The 21,951-nt window shown below is 38.5% G+C and overlaps 1 protein-coding gene across 1 annotated transcript; it reads right to left on the reverse strand.

Moving 5' to 3' along the window:
• Window positions 1-8,903: 8,903 nt before the first annotated feature.
• On the reverse strand, window positions 8,904-20,647 carry cavin4a (caveolae associated protein 4a). The gene is made up of 2 exons (XM_042498462.2): window positions 20,033-20,647; window positions 8,904-11,941 (listed from the first exon to the last, which is right to left on the reverse strand). The coding sequence occupies exons 1-2, from the start codon at window positions 20,438-20,440 to the stop codon at window positions 11,345-11,347; spliced, it is 1,005 nt and encodes a 334-aa protein (XP_042354396.2). The 5' UTR covers window positions 20,441-20,647; the 3' UTR covers window positions 8,904-11,344.
• Window positions 20,648-21,951: the final 1,304 nt, after the last annotated feature.

Here is a 21,951-nt window from a genome sequence, read left to right on the forward strand (position 1 = left end):
GCCTTCAAATTAAAAGCACATCAACTAATAAGCATTTTCAAAAACGAGGCAATCAAAAAGTGTACGGCATTTCTGAGGTAATCGATCAGTATTTGAAGGTTCTCAAATCATCAAAGATTTTCATTAATCATTAATTATAATAATAATAATAATTATTATTATTATTATTATTATTATTATCATTAGTAGTAGTAGTAGTAGTAGTAGTAGTAGTAGTACTAGTAATAATGTCATCCATGATGAGATCCACAGAAATAGCCGAAAGTATACAAAACATATATGTATATCAGATAGACAGATACACATACACACATAGATAAACAAAACGATGTAAAACAGTGTATTAGGCACATGTATGATGATGCCTATAAATAAAGCATATTTAGAAAATTCTGAACAAGTGTAACAGCAAGAAAGCAGACGAAATGTGTGAAAATAGGGTTATAATAATATTTATAACAAAACATAGGTTTGACCAGCAGGTTTTATCTTGTGTTTTTGCATGATGCAGATGTGAAATATCCCTGAAAGAAGAGATGATCACACTGAAATAAGTTCTCCCCATGTATGTTTGTTACTCTTCATGCATAATATATACTCAACCTCGACACAACCTTGTTACTTTATCTAGTGAAGCATGGTACACACAGTCTCTACCTGCACACACACACACACACACACACACACACACACACACACACACACACTGTGTATGAGTGAATAATTCATATCTCCCTCCCTGCTGTGGTGCAGCAGGCGGTGGAGGGAGGTATGTTTGTTTAATCGGCATGCTGCTCCCTGCCTGTCTGTGAGCACACAGGTGGAGCTCCCCGGTGACTGTGTTTGAGTGACACACCTGCTGACTGCCTGCTGCTGCATCGCCGGTGACGCTCAGAGAGCAGCACCACTGACTCAGCTGAGAAATGTATGCAAACATATTAAATATATATCCAGACAGTTGAAGGATTATGTTTGTTGACCGTCTTCAGATGCTGTGTGAAAGCCACAGAGACAACCACAGGACACGTTTAACCTAGTTTAGGGCTGCAACTCACAAGAGAGAACATAAATACACAGCAGGTAACACTGGACAAGTTCTTAATTTTTCATTTGTGGAGCTGCCACACTGACATTCATTGTTCTCATAAACAACGCTGCTAAAAAAATGTATAAAAAGAAAAACATGCAATCAAAATGAGAATTTAAGATGTAAAACATAAAATGATGCAAAAGTTAAAATATGGGAAACATATCTATAAAATAGACTGCACTGTAGTAGACTGGAGTATAGTAGTGACAAAATGAAGCGTCCTAAAATCTGAGAAATATTCCAAAATCCTAGAAATTTCTTAAAATATGAGATATGTCCAAAAATCCATCTGAGAAACATCTTAAAATTCAAGGACAACCTAAAATCCAGAAATGTGCTGAAATTAGAGAAGTGTACTAAAATCCTAGAAGTATCCTAAAAACTTAGAAATGTGATAAAATCCAAGAAGTGTCCTAAAGTCAATGATCTCCTAAAATCCAATAAACTTCCTAAAGTCCAAGAAATTTCCTAAATTCCTAGAAATGTTCTAAATATTGGAGAAGTGTCCTAAAATCCTAGAAACATCCTAAAATCCCAGAAATGTGCTAAAATCAAAGAAATATCTTGAAATCCAAGAAAACACCATAAAATCTGAGAAATATTCAAAAATCTTAGAAATGTGCTAAAATCCTACAAATGTCCTGAAATCCAAAAAAGTCCTAAAATCCTGGAAATGTGCTAAAATCCCCAGAAGTCCTAAAATCATGAATATGTGCTGAAATCCAAGAAATAATCCTAGAAGTGTATTAAAATCTGATTAACGTCCTAAAACATGGTGAGATGTGAGTGCAATGACAGTAAAATGTGGTTATTCTGCAGCCGGAGACACATTTGCTGCAGCTGCTTCATCACAGAGAAGCTTCAGCTCAAGAAAACACATAAATGAACAGATGAATGAAGAGAAATATTTAAAATGCTACATAATTTGAAAGAATCTGGTCCAGGTGATTGCTCCATGGAGACGTACGTATTGTCTCCTGCCTTTCACATCAGCTGGATTCACTGTGCTCATGAAATCTGTCACCTGGCTGTCAGCAGGCTGCTGGCTGCGAGCTGCAGCGGCTGTTAATGAGTCCTCCTCCAGGCGCCCTCAAATCAAACGCCTCAGCCACTCTTTGCACAACCTCTGCAGAAAGCAAACTTCTTCTCTGCTGCGGCGTGATTACAGGCTCGCTGCAGCCAGACTGCGTGTCAGGCGGCGGCCCGCCGGTGTTGGACGGAGAGGTAATTGGGAGGAGAGGCAGAGGTGGATCTGCGGCTTAACCTGAGCGCGCCGGTAATGAGTGCCGGCTGCAGGGAGGCCTCGCCTGAGGGCCAGCAGGAAGCTTATCAGCCCGCCGGGCGTCTTTCAGAAAGCCTGTTTATGCCTCTTTGCTGAAAAATAACTGCTGTGTGAGAGTCATTATTTCACTGGATTGTTTCTGAAAGGGCGGCAGGTGACGGTTTTACCGCTCTGCAGCATTAAAGGCCCGTGTGTGGGCTGATATGGTTTTAAAGGTAATAAGCTGATATACAGTGTGAGGCTTTGTGAGGCATCTCTACCCCAATCCACACCTTAGACTATAAAGATGATCTACGGCAGGGACACCCAGCTGTCTTAACCTGGGGGCCACTTTTGAAAATAAACGACAGGAGCCCAGGGGCCGATCGTGTACATGTTTCTACGATTTCAGGACATTATAGGATTTAATCACATTTCTCAGATTTTAGATAGATAGATAGATAGATAGATAGGTAGATAGATAGATAGATAGATATACTTTATTGATCTCAAAACTGAGAAATTGGGGTGTAGCAGCACCATACAGTAAGAACAGTAAGAAGGACATCTCTACCAATATTTTAGGACATTTCTCTCCACCCATACAGTTCTAGGACATTTCCAGGACTTTAGCGTGTTTCTGGGATTTTAGGACAGTCTCAGAATTTTAGGACATTTCTAGGATTTTAGGAGATTTCTCAGATTTTAGGATAATTCTATGACTTTAGGATGTTTCTGGGATTATAGGGCATTCTCAGAATTTTTGGACGCTTCTAGGATTTTAGGACATTTCACTGATTTTAGGACATTTCTAAGATTTTATGACATTCGTAGAATCTTACAGCATTTTAGGATTTTAGGATTTTTCTAAGACTGTAAATGTTTCCAGAATTTTAGGACATTTCTAGATTTTTTTTTTACCTTTCTAGTATTTCATGATGTTTCTAGTATTTTAGGACATTTTGAGGATCTTGGGACATTTCTATGATTTTAGGACATTAGGGTGTGAGCTAGGACCTCTGTTGGGGGGCGTGGGAGGTCCTCCAGTGACATTTTTTTGACAAACAAGCTCTATTTTGATGCTGTTTTTTATGTTTTATGCACTCTGGCACCTTATGGATACTAAAAGTACAAAAATAAATTCCCAGTGGATTTTTCGTCATAACATTTCCACTTTTCTCGTCGTTTGTTTTGTTTTAGTTCTGATGTTGTTGGCTGATAGGTGGCGTCGAAGGTCATAAAGGTCAAATATTGACCGATTGACCAATATTGATCGCTCCTCTGCAGAAGCCGGCTCTGATGTCGGTAACGCTGGCTCACGGCGTCATTAGTATTCCACTTCCTCTGCCGCCGCGTCAGCGCTTATTTCCCTAACAGAAGGTGTCAGTTCTTTCAAATGCTGGATTTGTCATTATGGAAAGAAAACACTCTCTTTTTCACAGCTTGATGAGTCATTATGTTCCCCGAAAACCGACTGACAGGCGAAGCGATTAGATCCCACACACTGAGAGCTCCATTCACACACAATCTGCATTGACGAGGTTTCTGCAGGTCTGGAGCCGACGCGCCTGAGCAGGAAAGCAGTTCAGTGCGTCGGTCCAACATCAAATTAATTTACACGTTTTTGAAAAACACACGACCCATTGTGATGCTTTGTAGGGAAGCCAAAAAATGCCGCAGTAGGAATAGTTTTCATGACAACTAACAAAAGGTTGTTTTAACATATTTTAATTGATCAAGTGAATGCAGCATCAAAATCAAGTCCAAATCTGTTCTTGTTTTTCAAAAGTGTTTAAAGATGGAAACAATCTCCAAACACACAAGTGTTTCAGCACCCAAATACTCACATTTCACACGTGACAACTGGAGTGAGAATGTTTTTTTCTTGCAGTTTACGGGGCATTTCCTGACGAGCTGCTCATTGCCTTTTGCTCATGTTTTCGAAAGAAATCCCAACAATTTTCGCAGAGTTCAAAAAAATTACTTGTGAAAGGCGTCTGAATGCAGCACAAGATTTGATTTGATTGTAATTTGTCAGAAATGATCCTGACAAGTAAAGCAGTGTCGCTTCAGGTTTCAAATGAAATCTGTGGAGGACTCTTTAACCCTTTAAAACCTTTGCAAATCTTTGAAAAACGTGAAGAAGGCAATTAGCAACTTCAGAAGAAATGTCCCAGAGTTTAGCCAGAAAATATTAAAAAGTGCCAGAAAATTACCCGATAATTAGCAAAAAAAGAAAAATAACTAACCAGCCAACCAACAAACAAACAAAAGAATTGCAAAGTAAACAAACAAAGAAAAAAAGTAACCAACAAACCAAACAACCAACCTAAAACCAAATGTGAAAGTAAACAAAAAAAAGATTTTATTTTATTTTACTTTACTTAATTAATTAAACTTAATTTCTTAGCCTTTTCCAGGACTTTTATTTATTTATTTTTTAAAGATTATTTTTTTGGGGGCTTTTTAGTGCCTTTATTCGACAGGACAGTTTAAGTGTGGTGGGGAAGAGAGAGGGGGTGACACGCAGCACAGGGCAGAGGTTTGGAATTGAACCCACAGCCGCTGCGGCGAGGACACAATCTCAATACATGGGGCGTCCGCTCTACCCGCTGAGCCGCCAGGCCCCCCTTTCCAGGACTTTTAAACACATCTCATGGTCTTAAACTATAAAGGAAATGTAATTCAGGCGGCATTATGTTTCTGCATCGCATTGCTTTTATAAATTTGAATATAAATGTAATTTGTGGCAGACGGTTTTTTCCTGATGCTGCAGAAACTCTCTCATTCTGTTGTTTTCTGCACTTTGACTTCTTCTTTTGTCACATGACAGCTCTTCTTCTGTGGTCTTGTAGCTGTCACAGTGGACAAATAAGAAACCTCTGCAAGCCACCACAGTCTCGGCTTTACGCAGATAGATTTAAAGACGACTTTTCGGGTGACAAATAAAAGGAAACAGAGCGGTGAATCCAGCGCAGCAAACTCACTCCTGCTCTGTGCCCCAAAATGCAAATGTAAACCTGTGAGAGAGTCGATGTTACACTGCTGAAAGAAGAGATTTGACAAGTCAATCCCAGAGAAACAGAGACTCCTCGAAAAAAATCTGCAGGTTATTCAAGTGTTTCCGGCACAGAAGAAGAAGAAGTGCTCACACTCTGAGGATGAAAATGTCTTAATGGATCCGAGGATCAGCAGACGGCGCTTCTTCTTCTCTGGAATCACCCGAGGCCGTTTCTCCTCAACAGATTGCTTGAAGAGCTCAATTGTGCTCGGCTAATGCATAACAAACAGATGGAGCTGAATGCAATCACTCCAGAGTGGCCCCTCTATCTCTTTCTCTCTGAAGTAAATCAAAATGATGGTTTCTGGCGTTGGCGTCGCCGTGCAGGCGGAGAAACGCCGCAGAGCTGCACAGTTACCCCGTGGCTCAGAATCACAGATCTGCCTGAACGAGGGAGGAAATTAATTAATGTCATTTTGCTCCACTTCTCTAAAGGCTTTTGATGAGCACGGTTGCCGTGACAACTCGGTAACAGTGAAGCACAGGTGCCCTCAGGCCATGACCGATATTTATGGCGGGAGGTGCAGACGGCGGCGGCGGTGTCGTCCGTCAGCGTGTCAGGGTTATAAAAAGCAGCAGTGCTGAAATTAGCTGCAGCAGCTGACGAACCTGCAGAGAGCCGATCAGAAAGATCCAGATTCATGATCACACTCAGCACGGCGAGGACGCCATGCTGCTCGCTCTGTGCACACGGACACCACGTTAACCCTTTGGACCCTAGATCCACATCAGTTTTCTTATGCTGCATTCAGACGCCTGTACAAGTGTGACCAAGAAATTTTAACCTTAAAAATTGTTTTAAAACAGAGGGGGGAACTTTTAGAAAATAATCCAAACAAAAGGTCCAGAAAACTATATTGATTCATACTTAAAACTGTGTTACAGAAAAAATACATACAATAAAAAATATATAAAAAAATACATTTAACATGCTGAACAGACATCAGAAACAGTATGTGTTTACATTATTAACCCTTTGAAACTTCATCAAATTTGATTTCTTTCAAAAACATAGAAAAAAGACAATGAGTAATGAAGGTAGAAATGACCCAAAAAAATATTGAGACATTTGTAAAAAAGAACAAGAAAATTACCTGAAATTAGTTACATTTTTCTTTTATATAGATACATATTTCTTGTGCAGTGTCTGAACGCAGCCCGAGAAAAGTGATGTGGCAAAGTGACAGGATTTCTTTCAAAAACTTGGGAAGAACATGATGAACAATTTAAGAAATTCTACAATTCTACAATTTCATTTAGCAGACGCTTTTATCCAAAGCGACGTACAACACAAGCAAGAATTTAGACTTAAGGAAAAAAACCCTTAGTAAGTGCAAAAAGTGCTTCAGGTGTGATTGGTCACAGGTATTGCCGTCTAGTGGCAGAAGAAGTGCTGCACAGCCCCCCCCTTCTTTTTTTTTTTTTTTTTTTTTTAAAAACCAAAGTAATAACCAGTAGCGATCTCAGTATCTGAGACTCAACAATCTCAGTATCACTACTTACGATGACAATCAACATACAACATCACACAACTTTGTCAGTGCTAGATAATCATTAGGTGCTGGGTTTTGGACCTTCTGACTTACTCTACCCCAAAGGTCAAAGCGGAGAAGAGTCAGGTTAAGTGCCGAGGTGTTCTCGGAACAATTGAGTTTTCAATTGTCTCTTAAAGGTAGAAAGGGACTCAGCAGATCGCACAGAGTTTGGAAGTTTGTTCCACCATTTGGGAACAACAGAAGAGAAGAGTCTGGCTAGAGATTTAGAGCCGTGCTGGGCTGGAAGCACCGGGCGTCTTTCGCATGCAGAGCGTAGTGGGCGAGAAGGAGAGTAGACCTGGATCGGGGATTCCAGGTAGAAATGACCAAAAGATGTAGCAAACTATAACTGCGCAATTCAAAGAACCATAAATATAGTTTTCTTTTCTTTCTTCTTAATTATTTTGACCATTCTTTACTAAATTACTCAATGATTTTTCCCTGTGGTTTTGTAGGTTTAGATGCTTGTGAAAGGCGTCCGAACGCAGCACAAGAAAACCCACGTCTGTTGGGGTGTTAAAGGGTTAATGAAGTCATATAGTTGTTAAACTCTGGATTAACAGACACGTCTCAGATTGCAGATAACTTGACTTTTGGTCTCTAGTTTGGGCCTCAGAGCGTCTTTTATCGGGGTTTATGTGGCAGCTGCTCGGTTTGATTGGACCCTTCGAGGAAATGAGGCCCCGGTGTTTGTTTTAGGGCCAATAAATTCACACTTGACAAACTGCTGCTGAGATCTGCGGCCACACAGGAGACGAGTCCGACTGTAAATTCCCTCAGGAGAGAGCGAGGCCGAGTGATTGGCATTTCATTTAGACGCCGGCGCCGGCAGAGGAGCGGATGTGCGGGACCCTGCTGACTCAGATGAGTGATCGTGTTTTGCTCGAGCCGACATCGAGTTAGTGATTTAATTTAAGCCGCAGATGAATGAGATCAGTGGGAGATAGTGACAGAGAGGAGAGACGATCCGCGCCTCCGACGCTGCTGGGAGACTCCAGTTTGAGATGTTAGTGATAAAACAAGACATCTGTGAAAAGATAAGCAATAATCAAAGGGTCTGAACTGATGGACGGGATAAAAATAATTACAGTTATATAAATGATATAAATTATAACATTCCTGCAGGGTCTGACCGCATCCAGTGAGTCCTATTGTCCTAAAATTAAATATGCCTAATGGTGAGAGACAAAGTGTAATTTCACAGGATAGGCCTGGTAACACCCGCAAACGCAATAACAGCTGCACGTGCTGGGCGATAAAACAACAATGATAGCAATCACGAAGTAACTTAGAACTTAGAAAATAGAGCTCATTCCAGCGATGTTTTGACAGACAACACGAACAGCCAATGATAATAAGAATAGAGCCGCGGAGAACCAAATGCAGTGAAGGACTTTGACTGTCGAACAGCTGAGTGTTTGACAGCCACAGCACTGAAACAGACACATTTGAAGAAGTGAAAAGTGACTTCTTTAGACTTCTACAGACTACTTTGCGTTAGTTTCAACTTTAATATCATAATATTATATATATAATATATATATAAATATTCACAGACAGATTCTCAATTTTATTGTAAATGCATATCAGTTCCACATGTTGTCAGTCTCATTAACTACTAATAATCAGTGTCGACACCTAATGTTAACAATAAAGAGAAAAAAAAACTTTAAAATTTTTTTTTAACTATACTTTACATTAAAAATAAACTAATAATAATAAAAATTTCAAAAAATCACATCAAATTAAATTAAATAATAATTCAGCTCCCAGTAAAAACGCCCTGAACACTGAAGGAATTTAAACCGGGAGAAGTTTCAGCTGGTTGCAATCCTCACCACGATGAAACACTTTAAATAAAAGCATAAATAATCCATAATAATAATAATAAAAATAATAATTACACCAACACCTGCAGTTATGTCTTTGTGGTTTTTGTGTCGTTCATCGAGCACACAGGTTTCACGAGAAGTTTATTTATACAAAAACAAAACCATTCACATCCGGTGCCGCTTGTTCAGTTTACAGGCCGAAAACAACAACACGAGTCCTCAATCAGCTGATTTCATCATAAAGCATTCAAACTGGACTGAGATGATCGTAAAAATGACAACAAGACAAATTATGGAAACTGAATCAAAAATGAAAAAAAAATTAAATATATGCAAGAGATGAAACCTTATTCAAAATGTTCAAAACTAAATATTATCAATCACATCACTCCAACGCATTTTTCACTCACCTGAAACATTAATACAGCGTCACGAAGCACAGGTTAAAAAGCTTAACAGGAAGTGTGTTTTTCAGAATAAGACACTGGACTAATATATAGCAGCATTATTTAAGCCAAGCTTCTACAGAAAATATGAAGAATAATCCTGAACTCATCCTGATGAAAGAATACATTCAGAAAAAATATCAACAAGCAGCAAAATAAAATGAAAACATTCATGTGCCTAAATTCAGCAGTGCTCTAAAAGCAGCGTCTCCGACCGTCAAACCTCCCACATTCACTCAGAAGAGAAATTACAGCCTAAAATACAACGATTATTGTCAGATCTGCGATAGAAAAGGGACAGCGCTGCGAGAGAGGTCGTGCAAAGTTTTGATCTCCAGCTGTTTGTCAATCAAACTTAAACGTAGATTTCCCAAAGACACTAAATCAATTTAGATTCATTTTGGGGAAATATGTTTAAAATGTTCAATGTTTCTTTAATATGCAGACATAAAAAACAGTCTTTGATCTGAATATTCTGATCGGTGAATTTTCGATGGCGCAGAGAAAACGATGAAATTCCACACAATTGTTTGCAAAACTTGGTGAAAATGAATTCAAATTCCTTTTTTTAGGGGGAAATGTATAAAATTAATGTTATTTTAATGTAAGGACTTACAAAAATGCGCTGAAAAACAAAAAAAAATGAAACACGTTCCAGATTAAAATTGTCGACGACATGCTATTTTGTGCACCCGTTTGTATGCATTACAAACTCTGATGGTTAAAACTAAAATTCATGGAGGTTAATTAAATAATCTATTTTTTAAATTTCAGTGAGTAAAAGTGACCGAAATGCAGAAACAGCCATATTTTTTTCCGTCATCTAAATCACGTCGGCAGATATGACACTGACTGTATCAGCAAAAACTAAAGTCTGAACACAGAAATCAGCTCACATGAACACGATGTCCGGCTGAGTGACTGAAGTGAAAAAAACGTACTTTAATCTCATTATTATGATCATTTTAATGTTAATTAAATACACCTCAATGAGCAACTTTTTGTCCCTAAACTTTTCCTTAACGTTGCATTAAATGAGTCCAAATAAGAGTTAAATCTATTGCCTGGTGCAGCTTTAATTTCTACCTAAGCGATCACTGATGCAATTTAAAAGCACCTCTGCATTAACTTCGTCTGCGTCCTACTGTTTTGCGTACAGAAACCAGTCTGAATTCTTATTTTATTTCCTCAGCAGCGTCTCAGAGACCAGCTGAGACCTGCAGCCACCAAAGTTCACCTCCCCAGTTTTGGCAGCATGTACAACACTATATGTACATCCAGACCCTCAGATCAACATCCATCATCCCTCTGCAGCCGCTTTGCTTTTACTTGCAGATTTTTGGTGCAAAATATCCGTAACCATGGTTACTAACCACAGCGCAACCTCATAGCAATCTCACATCTCCGAAATTTTGACTCACAAATTAATCATATACTAAACCTGATTTTTATTTTTTATTTTTTTTGAGCATTTGAGATAAAGATTCTCACATTCGCAACAAGATGTTTTTGACCATTTGAAACCTGAGAAAATAAGTGTGATTTCTTGCAAAAACATGGGGAGAAGGCAATGAGCAACTTACCAAGACATGGTCCATAATTTGCAAAAAAACCAAAAAAACTATTAAAAGAAAACTGTATGAAAATAAGCAAAAAAATTTAATGACAAACATAATAATTATAATAATTCTGAATGTTGTTTACTGGACATTTTTCCTATTTTTATTGACCCCTTTTAGAAAATATATGTATATTAAAGTTTTCAGGTATTCTCACCATCTTTTATTAATTTTTTTGTAATTGCTCACTGCCTTTTCATTCATTTTGTTTTAAAGGAGTCAAACCAATTTACTCAGCTTTTAAAAGGTTAAATCACAAAATCGTTAAAAACTGAGCGACCTCCACCATGAAATGAATTTCATAAATAACCAGTTTTTATTCTGAAGGGTCTTTGGGGTCAGTACTGATTGCCATCTTACGAACCTTTTCCTTTTAAAAACACAAATAAAAATGTCCGTCATCGATGTCGACCAATCACAGACCTTCTTCTCTACACCCTCGACATTACGAGCTTCCTCCGGTTTCCCGCCTCTTCTTCATGTCTGATCTGACGTCTGATCTACTTCCTGTAATCCTCCTCCCCTATCCGGGTGGCGCCAGCCTCCTCCACGGGTCCCTCCCTCTTGGTTTCCATGGCGACCTCGGTGTAGGCGACAGGCTTCTCGGCGCTCGGGGCCCGGATGTGGAGCTCGGCGTCGGCGTCGGCCTCGGCCTCGGCGCCCTCCTGGCCCTCGCCGACGGCTCTCTCCTTCTTCAGCTTGATGCGGAAGGTCTCTTTGTTCGGAGCCTTCTTGGCGATGTTCTCCTTCAGCCGCTCGCCGGACTGCTTCAGCCGCTCGCCGGCTTGGTGCATCTTGTCCCGGCGCTCCGGCGGCATCACCTTCTCGCCCAGGTTGTGGAACTTGGTGCCCAGGTTGTCTTTGGTTTTGGCCATGTTCTCCTTGGAGAAGGCGGCCTTCAGGCTCTCGGTGCCCTTCGCCATGGACTTCTTGATGCGGGCGGCTCGCGAGGGGTCGGCCTCCTCCACGCTCAGGTACTCCTCGTCGGAGGAGAGGTCCACGGGGACGTCGTAGGAGTCGGGCTCGATCTCCAATCCCTCCAGGCCGGATCCTTTGGGAGACTTGGTGACGGCCACCGATGGGACCTCGGCCTCACCCTGCAGAGGACAGGACAGAGGACAGAGGACAGAGGACAGTCAGGACAACAAAGCTTTAAACCAGCAGCAACTTTCAGGTCTGAAGAAAGACGCAAAAAACTGCAGTTCCTCTAATGACCACCTGAAGCTGCCGTCAATCCAACTCTTTCCCATCTAAAGTCATCAAATACTAGGTCCAAGCTAAGACCCTAGATCCTAAAATCCGAGAAATGTCCAAAAATCCAAGAAATGTCCAGAAATCCGAGAAATGTCCAAAAATCCGAGAAATGTCCAAAAATCCGAAAAATGTCCTAAAAATCCTACCGATTGAGGGTCGTTCATGTGCTCGTAAGTTGTAAGTATGATATTTCTGCGCAGCACGTGAAGGCAGCGTTTTTTGGGAGAAGACAGAGAACAAGAGGATTTTAAAAAGTTTCCTTTTTCTTCTGGATTTTTAATCTGAATTTAGTTTCCTCTGAATGTTTTTGTGCATCTGCTTTAAAGTTTTGATCCCTGCACGGGACACATGGAGAGGAAGCCGACCCCCGTCTCCTCGTCCGTCTCTTCTGTCCGTTATGGATAAATTACTATGTTGCTCGTTGCTGCAGGTCCAGATTAAAACATGATATTCCTCCGAGAGACTCGGTCAGACCCGCAGCCTCCGAAAACACCGGCATCTTCATGAGATCAAGTTTTTCTATTTTTACAGATGAAGAGAAACGGAGACTCATTCAGGCAGGAAGGAACAACACCTGCAACTCAAGAAGGACGCTAATAATAATAATGACACCATCCAATTTAACCCTTTGAAGCCTGAGCAAAGAAACCAGCTCAGAAGACACAAAACAAAAATCAGCAAAAAAATAGTACAAATTCTGAAAAAAACCTGAAAGTACAAAAAAAACCAAAACTGAGCAAACTGATTTAATTTTGTTTGAAAATCTGGGACGAAAAAGGGCAATGACCAACTTGGCAAGAAATCTTCTACAAATTGCAAAAAATAAGTAAAATGTGACAAAAAACTTACCTAAAAATTAGTTTTAAAAAGAGGGAATAGGGAAAATTACAATAATTTTATACCTAGAATTATGTCACAGGAGTAAATAAAATACAAAAAAGAAATACTGTTTTTTTTTAGCGCTTTTTGAGTCTTTTTTGTAATTTTTGCTTTTTTAACTTTTAATTTCTTTTGCTTATTTTCAGGTAATTTAGTTGTAGCTTTTTTTTTTTTTTTTACATATTTTTTTAAAATTGTTATTATTTTTCACAATTTTTTTAAGGCATGTCTTGTTTAGTTGCTTCCTTCTCCCCATGTTTTGAAAGACTCATTACATAAACTAAAATGTTTTTAAAATTATGGCCGAAAGCAAGAAAAAAATAATAAATAAATAAAAAATTAAAATTAAAAACATTAGAAACAACTCCGCTCCCAAAACTCTGAGCCTCCACGCCACACTGATGCAGTAATTCGTAGTAAAGGAGCCCCAACCAAGTACTGAGTATATAAAATAACATACTTATTACTTTTTGAAAAATCTTGAAATATTGTGACATTTCTCTTTAACTTCTGTACGATGTCTTTGAGTCCTGGAAAAGCGCTTTATAAATAAAATGTATTATTATTATTATTATTATTATTATTATTATTATTATTATTATTATTATTATTATTATTATTATTATTATTATTATTATTTGAGGTGCTGTATTTCTGATTTTATGAGCTATGAGCCACAATCATCAAAGTTAAAACAAAAAAAGGCTTGAAATATGTTGCTTACTTGTAATGAATATACAATATATGAAAGTTGACCTTTTTGAATTAAAGTAGTAAAAATAACTCACTTTTTCAGGATATTCTATATTTGGTATTAATTTAAATGTTTCTCTGGTTCTCACTTTTTAAATATGTCAAACCCGAATAAAAAGAAAAACTGTCCCGTGCTCCCTGATGTTTCTGAAGGTGTCGCGGCTGCTCTCAGACCTGCTCCACCTGTGGCGCCCTGCAGGTGACTTTGTGATGTGAAAGCCAATTAATCCTAATTAAACTGCGGCCACCTGCAACGATCACACTCATTAATCAGGGAGGAGTCATCAGAGCGCGTCCAGACACCGAGAGCGACACAATAATTACGCCGGCAGGGAATGTGGGTCAAAACGGATTAATAACCTCAGGAGGTGGAAGAAAAGGAGACGGAGCGAGAGCAGAGAGACAGTTTGATTTCTCACACTCACACACACACACACACCCACACTCAGACACACACACACTCAGACATTCATTATGTTAACACACACTCACACACACCTAAGGAATAGAAAAAAAAACCTTTTTAAAATCACAAAAAAACACTGGGGAAAAATATGACCAAACATGCTTAAGAAGAGAAAAAAAAATCACCAAAAAGTATTCAAAAATAAAAAATAAAAAAAATCTGCAAAAAATGTTTGAAAAAAAGCAAAATGGAAAAAATAAGAAAAATAAAACTGCCAAAAACTTTAAAAACTTACCAAAAATAAATTTTAAAAAATCATCAGAAATATTTCAAGAAAATGAGAAATCTCTGTTTTATTTATTTTTTTAAATGCCAAAAAATTTAAGGGAGAGAAAAGTCTGAAATTTTTTTTTAGAACAACCCCCCCCAAATGCCTCCAATCTGCAGATATTTTTAAAGAAAACCACCCCCAAAATGCCACCCCCTCTCCCCAAAAGCGAAAAAAAAAAAAGAAAAAGAAAATTGCCCAAAACTTTTAAAACTCACGTCAACTCAAGTCTGTCACCAAATTACTAATGGACATTTTTTTTGTTTTTACACTGTCGACTAATAATACTGCAGAGAAATGTTGTCCTCCTGCAGAACTAGCAGAAATATAAGATTTTGTTCAGAGTCAAACAGACACTCTCTATCAGCGGCGTGACCTCTTATTTTGAAAGCGTTTATGTCTGAGGGAAGTTGAGGTCGTAAACTCGTCTTTGCTCGGCGTCTCTCCTTCCCGCTCTGCACAAACATCACTAACTCATTAACTGCTGTGGAGCGACACACCGTCCTCTGATGTCCGAGGCGGAGCGGCCGGCGGCGCGGACCGGCACACCTTCATCTTTTTCTGATTACCGCCCCGGCCTTCATCATTCAGCCGCCGGCGAGCAGCGTCCAACAAAGCGCCCGATGCATGCTGGGAAATGACGGCAGCTGAAGCTCTATATTAGGAGATGGACGGAGGCCTCAGAATAACCAGCTGCTCATCCTCACCAGGAAACTCAACACTGCAGGCGGGACGCACAGAAAGCCCGAGCCACCCGGGACCAGACCGAGCTAAACCCGGACCCAGAGCACCGAAAGAGACCTGAACCAGAGACCAGGAACTGAACTCTGAACTCGGGTCATGTGGGCCGCCACGGTCAGCTGACAGCGACGACACGGGTTAAAGACGGCAGCGTGTCCACGTCCCCGAGCTCAGTATCCTCCAAATACGACTCATTAAGTTACGTTTAAAAGGCTTTAATGATGTCAGGAAGGATTTTTTTTTGTGTTGCACTATTGGTTATTGTTATTGGTTGAAAAACAAAAATGATTTTTTTTTCCTTTAAAATATTTGGTGATTTCACAAACGTTTGCCTTTTTGTTGCTTTTATAATTTTTGTCATTTTTTTTTTCTTTGAATTTTTTGGGTGATTTTAAACAAAAAAAACCAACTTTTGGTGATTTTTTTCTTTTTATTTAAACATTTTTTGGGGGGTTAATTTTTAAAAGTGTTGGCAATTGTCTTTTTCTATCAGTTTTTGGCCATTTTTTGTGTGAAAATTTTTTACATGTGGATATTTGTTCTTTGAGTATTTTTGGTGATTCTTAAAGAAAAATGTGTGTGCTCTTAAAAATATCTGGCAATTTTATGGACTTTTGCCTTTTTTTAAATTTTATAATTTTGGGCTTTTTTTCCATTAAAAGTTTTTGTGAATTTTAAAAACTTTTTTTTGACGTTTCCTTTCTTTAAGAATGTTCTGGCAATTTCTTTCTTTTTTTTTTTTATTTTTTTAAAAAAATTTTTTGGTGAATTTTAAAAGTTTTTGGCAATTTTATTTTTCATAATTTTGGGGCTTTTTTTCTCTAAAAGTTTTTCCTGATTTTCTTTTCTTTTTAAAGTTTTGGTGATTTTTAAAGAAAAAGTTTTTTAAAAAATTTTTAAAAACAATTTTTTTGTGATTTTACTTTTTATTTTAAGTTTTGGCCTTTTTGCCATTAAAATTTTGGTGATTTAAAAAAAACATAACATAAGATGGTGTCCAGAAACCTGTATTTATAATTATCTTAATTATGTATTTAAACTTATTTTACAGAAAAAAAAAATTCCCTCAAAGTTTAGTTGGAAAAGCTTCACATGAGGCTGAATCTTGTTATGAAATGTAACTGACGTGTTAAAGAGACGGGCAGCAGCGCGGCTCTGCAGATTTGAGAGCGAGCTGCTGCCCTCGTTAACGTGCAGCCTTCAGAATAGTAACCGGGCCGCTATGTGCTGCTAACAGCTGCTGTGGATCCGTGACAGAGAGACCTATTCTGGGACCACATGCAGCGTTCAGAGCCGGCGGGGACACGCCGTAAACTGCTGTCACCCACAATCACGGCCTGACATGGAGCTCGCCGTCGGGTCGTTTCAGAGACATAAAACCACAATTTTCTCAAGTTTGACAGATTAAACCGTAAGATGATGATCTGTGTAATAAAGGGTTAAACCCCTGAAACTGACAACATTAGTTTGATATCTTTTAAAAACTGCAAAAAAAAAAAAAAAAAAATGAACAGTGACAATCATCTGAAAAGTATCTGGAGTGAATATGAGATGTTATTAAAAAAAAAAAAAAAAAAAATATATATATATATATATATATATATATATATTATGGGAAAAAAGGTATTTAAAAGGCTACAGTCACCTGACCCTAAATCTAACTTAAAAAAGGGGGCATCACAAGACAATTATTCAATAAAAGGGGGAAAATGTCCTTAGTATATAATTATTATAATTATATTACATTTGTATTATGGAAAACATACATTAATATATTGTTATTATTATTATTATTATTATTATTATTATTATTCAGTTCATTGTTTTTCTTTTTTACCTTATATTTTTAATTTTTTTTATAATATCTAATATTCTTTCAAGATAATTTTCAGATTATTTCCTTTTTCACCTTTTACAAATATTTTTTAGGATGTGATGGGATGCTGGACATTTCTAGGACTATTGGTGCTGTTTTTTAACCATGTTTAGAAAGAAATTAATCAGTTTTCAGAGGTTTAAATGTCTGAATAAAGGGAATAAAGGGTTAAAGGTATTGGAAAAAAACAGTAACGACAAAAGAAAAAACCCACAATGAGCTCAAGAAAGTGCTGAAACATTACAATATTTTGTTTTTTTTTTTAAAAATATAATAATTAAGATAATTATCTATATAATTTTCTGGACATTCTTTTCTTGATTTATTTTACTTTTTATCTTAAAAATATTTTATAAAGCCTCCCTGCAAAACAAGACTTCAAGATTGAGTGAAAATGCATATATTTACATATTTACATTTCATTCAAAAAGCTCATGAAAATCTGAAATCCAGTATCTCAAATAATAATAATAATAATAATAATAATAATAATAATAATAATAATAATAATAATAATAATAATAATAATAATACCAAAATAAAATCATACATATTAAAATGAATCAATAAAAAAAGTTAAACACTCAAATAAAAAAATGTAAATATATTAAAACAAATAAATAAATTAAAAAATATATAAATCTAATAAGTATATATTAATTTAAACTATAGTTTTCCCCCTAATTCTTAAAAAAAAAATTTCTCTCTTTTTTGCACTTTTAAAAGAAATAAATACATCTCTTCTATTTTAAGGGACATCTCTTGACAATTTTCTGATTGCCTATTTGCTCACGTTTCAGAGGTCTAAATGCTTGTGAACGACTGATGTCGGTCCGGGTTTTAAAGGGTTAACGGTGCAGTTCAGTAAAAAACCTGCAGCCTCAGAGTGTCTCTGATTGAGGCTGCAGCTCAGATTTCGACACCATCCTCCTCTGGTCTGCTCTCACGGCCTGCAGCGACGTGCAGAGCGTCTTTGATCACCGCCAAAGAAATCCTCAGAGTTCACAGAAACGTCTTTTTATGTTTTACCGTCTGTCGTCTGACCACAGAAAGTCCCGCAGCGTCCCAATTTACCGCCATTACGAAGTCTGTCCATCTCTTTAACGACGACAGCCTCCTTCATCGGCTCCACAGCGTTCTCGCGCTCTTTTTAGAGGCCGGATCACGTGTCCGTCTGCAGACGCCTCGTTTGGTTTCGGTCGAAGAAGCCGCTCCTCGGGAGTTTTCTGATTAGCAGCAATAAGAGGATCGTCCGAGAGCGTGCCGCCTCAACGTGATGACAATACATTTATATAGAGAGACGGTGTTTCGGAGTCGAGGACTCTTCATTTCACCGCGTCCTCCGCTCAAAGATTTCAGTTCGTTTGGGTTAAGATCTCGTCGGCTCACAGAGTTTGTGCCACTCAAAGGAATGACACGACTTTATTTTATATACTTAAATTAATTATTCTCCAGTTTCGCCTAAACCGAAACCATGACGGGAAAATATGTCTGAAAACATGTATGTATTACAGAAAAGAAAACTTTTTTTTTGCTTTTGTGCTTATTTTCAGGTGATTTTTTTGTGATTTTTGGGGGGGACAAATTTCGTGCTAATTTTTGGCACATATTTTGGTAAGCTGCCGGTCGCCTTCTGAATTTTTCTTAATTTTGAAAGAAACTGATTAGCTCGAGTTTCTCTGGGTTTAAATGTTTTTAAAAGGCATCTAAAGGTTTTTTAAAGGGTTTGAATTACACGCGTACGCCTTCATTCATCGTGGAATAAAGTCTAAAGCAAAACGAGCAAATTCTCACATTTTAGACTCTGAAACCAACATATGAAATTTTCACTAAAAACAATTAATTCTGCTGCCTTTACGTGCTCCTCAGAAATATTGTGTTTACGTGTGCGAGCACGAGCGGCCCTCCAAAATCATGACTATACGTGGGAAATTGAGCAAATTTTGATGATAGCTGAGTTGTGACGTTTGCTTGACGTTTCAGCGCAGCAGGATCGGCGGAGAGCATGAAAACTGCATCAACGGTAAAATAAGTATACATTTGGTTATTTTGTTCTGGTAGCTATTATTTACTTTAAGTAGTGTCACATTTTTGTATCTGCATCTATTAGCTCTATTAAACTTTGAACTATAAAGCAGCCAAGAGAGTATACTAAGTACTACTACTCATAAATGCAGAAACATGGCGGCTAAAGTCAATGTTTCGTCAATAGGAAGAAACTTTTTTATTGATTCACGTATTAAATATAAAGTTTTGCTCACAAGTGTAACATGGTATTAATGTATAAAGTATGTATACTGCTGTCCATGTAGAGTCCTTAAATATAAAGATTTTGAAAACTTTGTAGCTCCAGTCTCCGATCATTGAATCCATAAAAACAAACCACTGAGAGATTTTGTAACTTTGATGGCGTTTGTGGCCGAGGACGATATCGTTTAGATCTCCAGTGCAAATTGTGACGTAATATGACACAACTTCCAAATGATCAAAATGTCAATCAAATCATATAAACATTTGAAGACTGTTTCCCTTCATTTTCTTTAAATTTATTCTTTATATATTTTTTACATTTATTTTTCCACTGATTTCAGGTCAGTTTCTTGGAATTTCTTTCTTCTTTTTTTTCTACAACTTTCTCGCAAATTTTTGAGTGAATTTTTGTTTATTTTCTTATTGCCATCTTTTCATGTTTTTGAAAGAATTTAAGCCAATTTGCTAGGACATTAAAGGGTTAAATTAGAGCAAATACAGTTTTTCTCTTTGTTAAATTATCATTATCATCATCATCATTATTTCTAATGTTTTAGCATTATTTGAATTACTCATGCCATGAGGGCGCCGTTGTTGCGAAGGGACGGCTTGACCGGACAAGACAAGACAAGACAAGACAAGACAAGACAAGACAAGACAAGACAAGACAAGACAAGACAAGACAAGAAAACTCTGCTTACCTGATAGATGACGACCCGGAACTTGTTGCGGGTGAGCAGCTCGTCCTGCGTGGATTCGACCTTCTTGACGCGAACGTTTTGCTTCTCGACGCGCGTCCGGACCTCCTTGACGTTGGCGCTGACCTTGCGGGTCTTCTGCAGGAGCTTCTCCACCGTGCCGCTGGTGTCCGTGTGGTCCTTGGCCAGCTTGAGGACGTCGCCCTGGATGGTCTTGATGTTGTTCTCCAGGTCCTGCTGACGCTCCTCCATGCGCTGCTGGCAGGACTGGACGTTGTCGATGATGCCGGCCACGCGCTCCAGCAGGGACAGGATGGTCAGGGCGCTGATGGGGTTCCCGGACTCGTCCTCCACCCCGATGATCTCCAGCTTCTCCTGGACGCCAGCCGTGCGATGCTTGTGCTGATCCATTGCGAAATGATTAGTGACGCTCGCTCACTTTGGCTTCTTTGCTTGCTTAAAAGTTGCAGATGGTTTAGTTTGGGGGACCGGGAGCGTTGGAGGTCCAACAGTGGCAACACCAAACCGCTGTGACCCAAACTCAGGTCTGGGGACCGGAGAGAGGGCAAACTCCACCTACCCCTTTTTAAAAAAGGCCTCAGGATCCAAAGGGAACCTGAATTCAGCCCTCTTCGGGATAAGGGCCAGGAGGGGAGCGGCAAAGCTTCACACGAAGCCCCCCCCCCCCGGCTAAAAATAAAAACTCTTCGTAAGGCGACACTCTGACATTTTGGGAAGCAGCAGAGGATGACGGAAATCCCCGTCCAAGTCCCGCTCTGCATTGTTGGAGCCTCGCAGACTGATTCATAATTTTCCGTTATTTGCATGTTGGTGCGAGCAGCTGCGAAACATGTTCATCATCAGCAGCTTAGAGTCGCTCCGCAGCTCTGCAGCGACAGATGCAAAGACGCTGCAGTTGTCTGGTCTCTTTACACGGCGCTGGAATGTTTTTGGGGGGATTAAACATTGCAGCGATGCCTTTTTTACTTTCCCCCGGGCAGCAGAGTCCAAACATTGACTGTGACTGAGATCTGAAGCTCGTTATAGAGGCGCGGCGAGCGTCAAAGTGGCACGAATTTAACACTCTCTCCCCTGAACAGCCACTGCACACGAGGATTACTCTGACATGCAGCAGTGAAATGTAACAAAGTACATTTACTCAAGTACTGTACAGAAGTATGAATTTGAGGCACTTGTACTTTACTTGAGTATTTTCTTTTCATGCTACTTTATAGTTTTAACCCACTACATCTCAGAGGGAAATATTGTACTTTTCACTTCACTACATTTACCTTCAGTTACAAATAAAGATTTTTGCATTACAAAAACACATAGTAGTAGTTTACAAAATATGATGCTTTGTATAAAGTTAAGTTACCAAACAGTTTGTTTGTTGATTAATCGATTGGTTGAGTCTCACAAAATTAACTGCCAACTATTTATAGAAAACATTTCAGTCTTTAAAAAAAATCTATCATTTTTGGGGGTATTTTTCTATTTTTTTGTGTTTTTTTTCTTTAATTTTTTATGATTTAGAGTTTTGTGTGTTCTCTCTATTTTCTTCCATTATATGTGCTAAACATACTGCAGGCAGCTTATTAGTGGAGACATTAACTCCTGGTCTTTTGCTGACAAAGTCATGAACTTGCTTTGTCATCTGTGAACAATGTGTTGAAAACTATTGCTTGTCCATGATTACAAACATGCATGTGTTAAAAATAACACATCCTAAATTCTGAAGGGATAAGGTTTCGTGACTTCCTCCAGCGCAGTGATGGCTCAGTAAAGTCCAGATGAAACGGCATTTTGAGAGCGTCTAGCTTCAGTATCGTAACGTATTCCTGAGTGAAACAGGATAGGTAGGGGAATTACATAACTCCATTAGCTGCGTATAATGTTTGGAGGAATTTAATCTGATCGTA

Source organism: Plectropomus leopardus, chromosome 12 (genome assembly GCF_026936395.1).
Source record: "Plectropomus leopardus strain MGB_pleo_1.0 chromosome 12, ASM2693639v1, whole genome shotgun sequence".
NCBI classification, from domain to species: Eukaryota; Metazoa; Chordata; class Actinopteri; order Perciformes; family Serranidae; genus Plectropomus; species Plectropomus leopardus.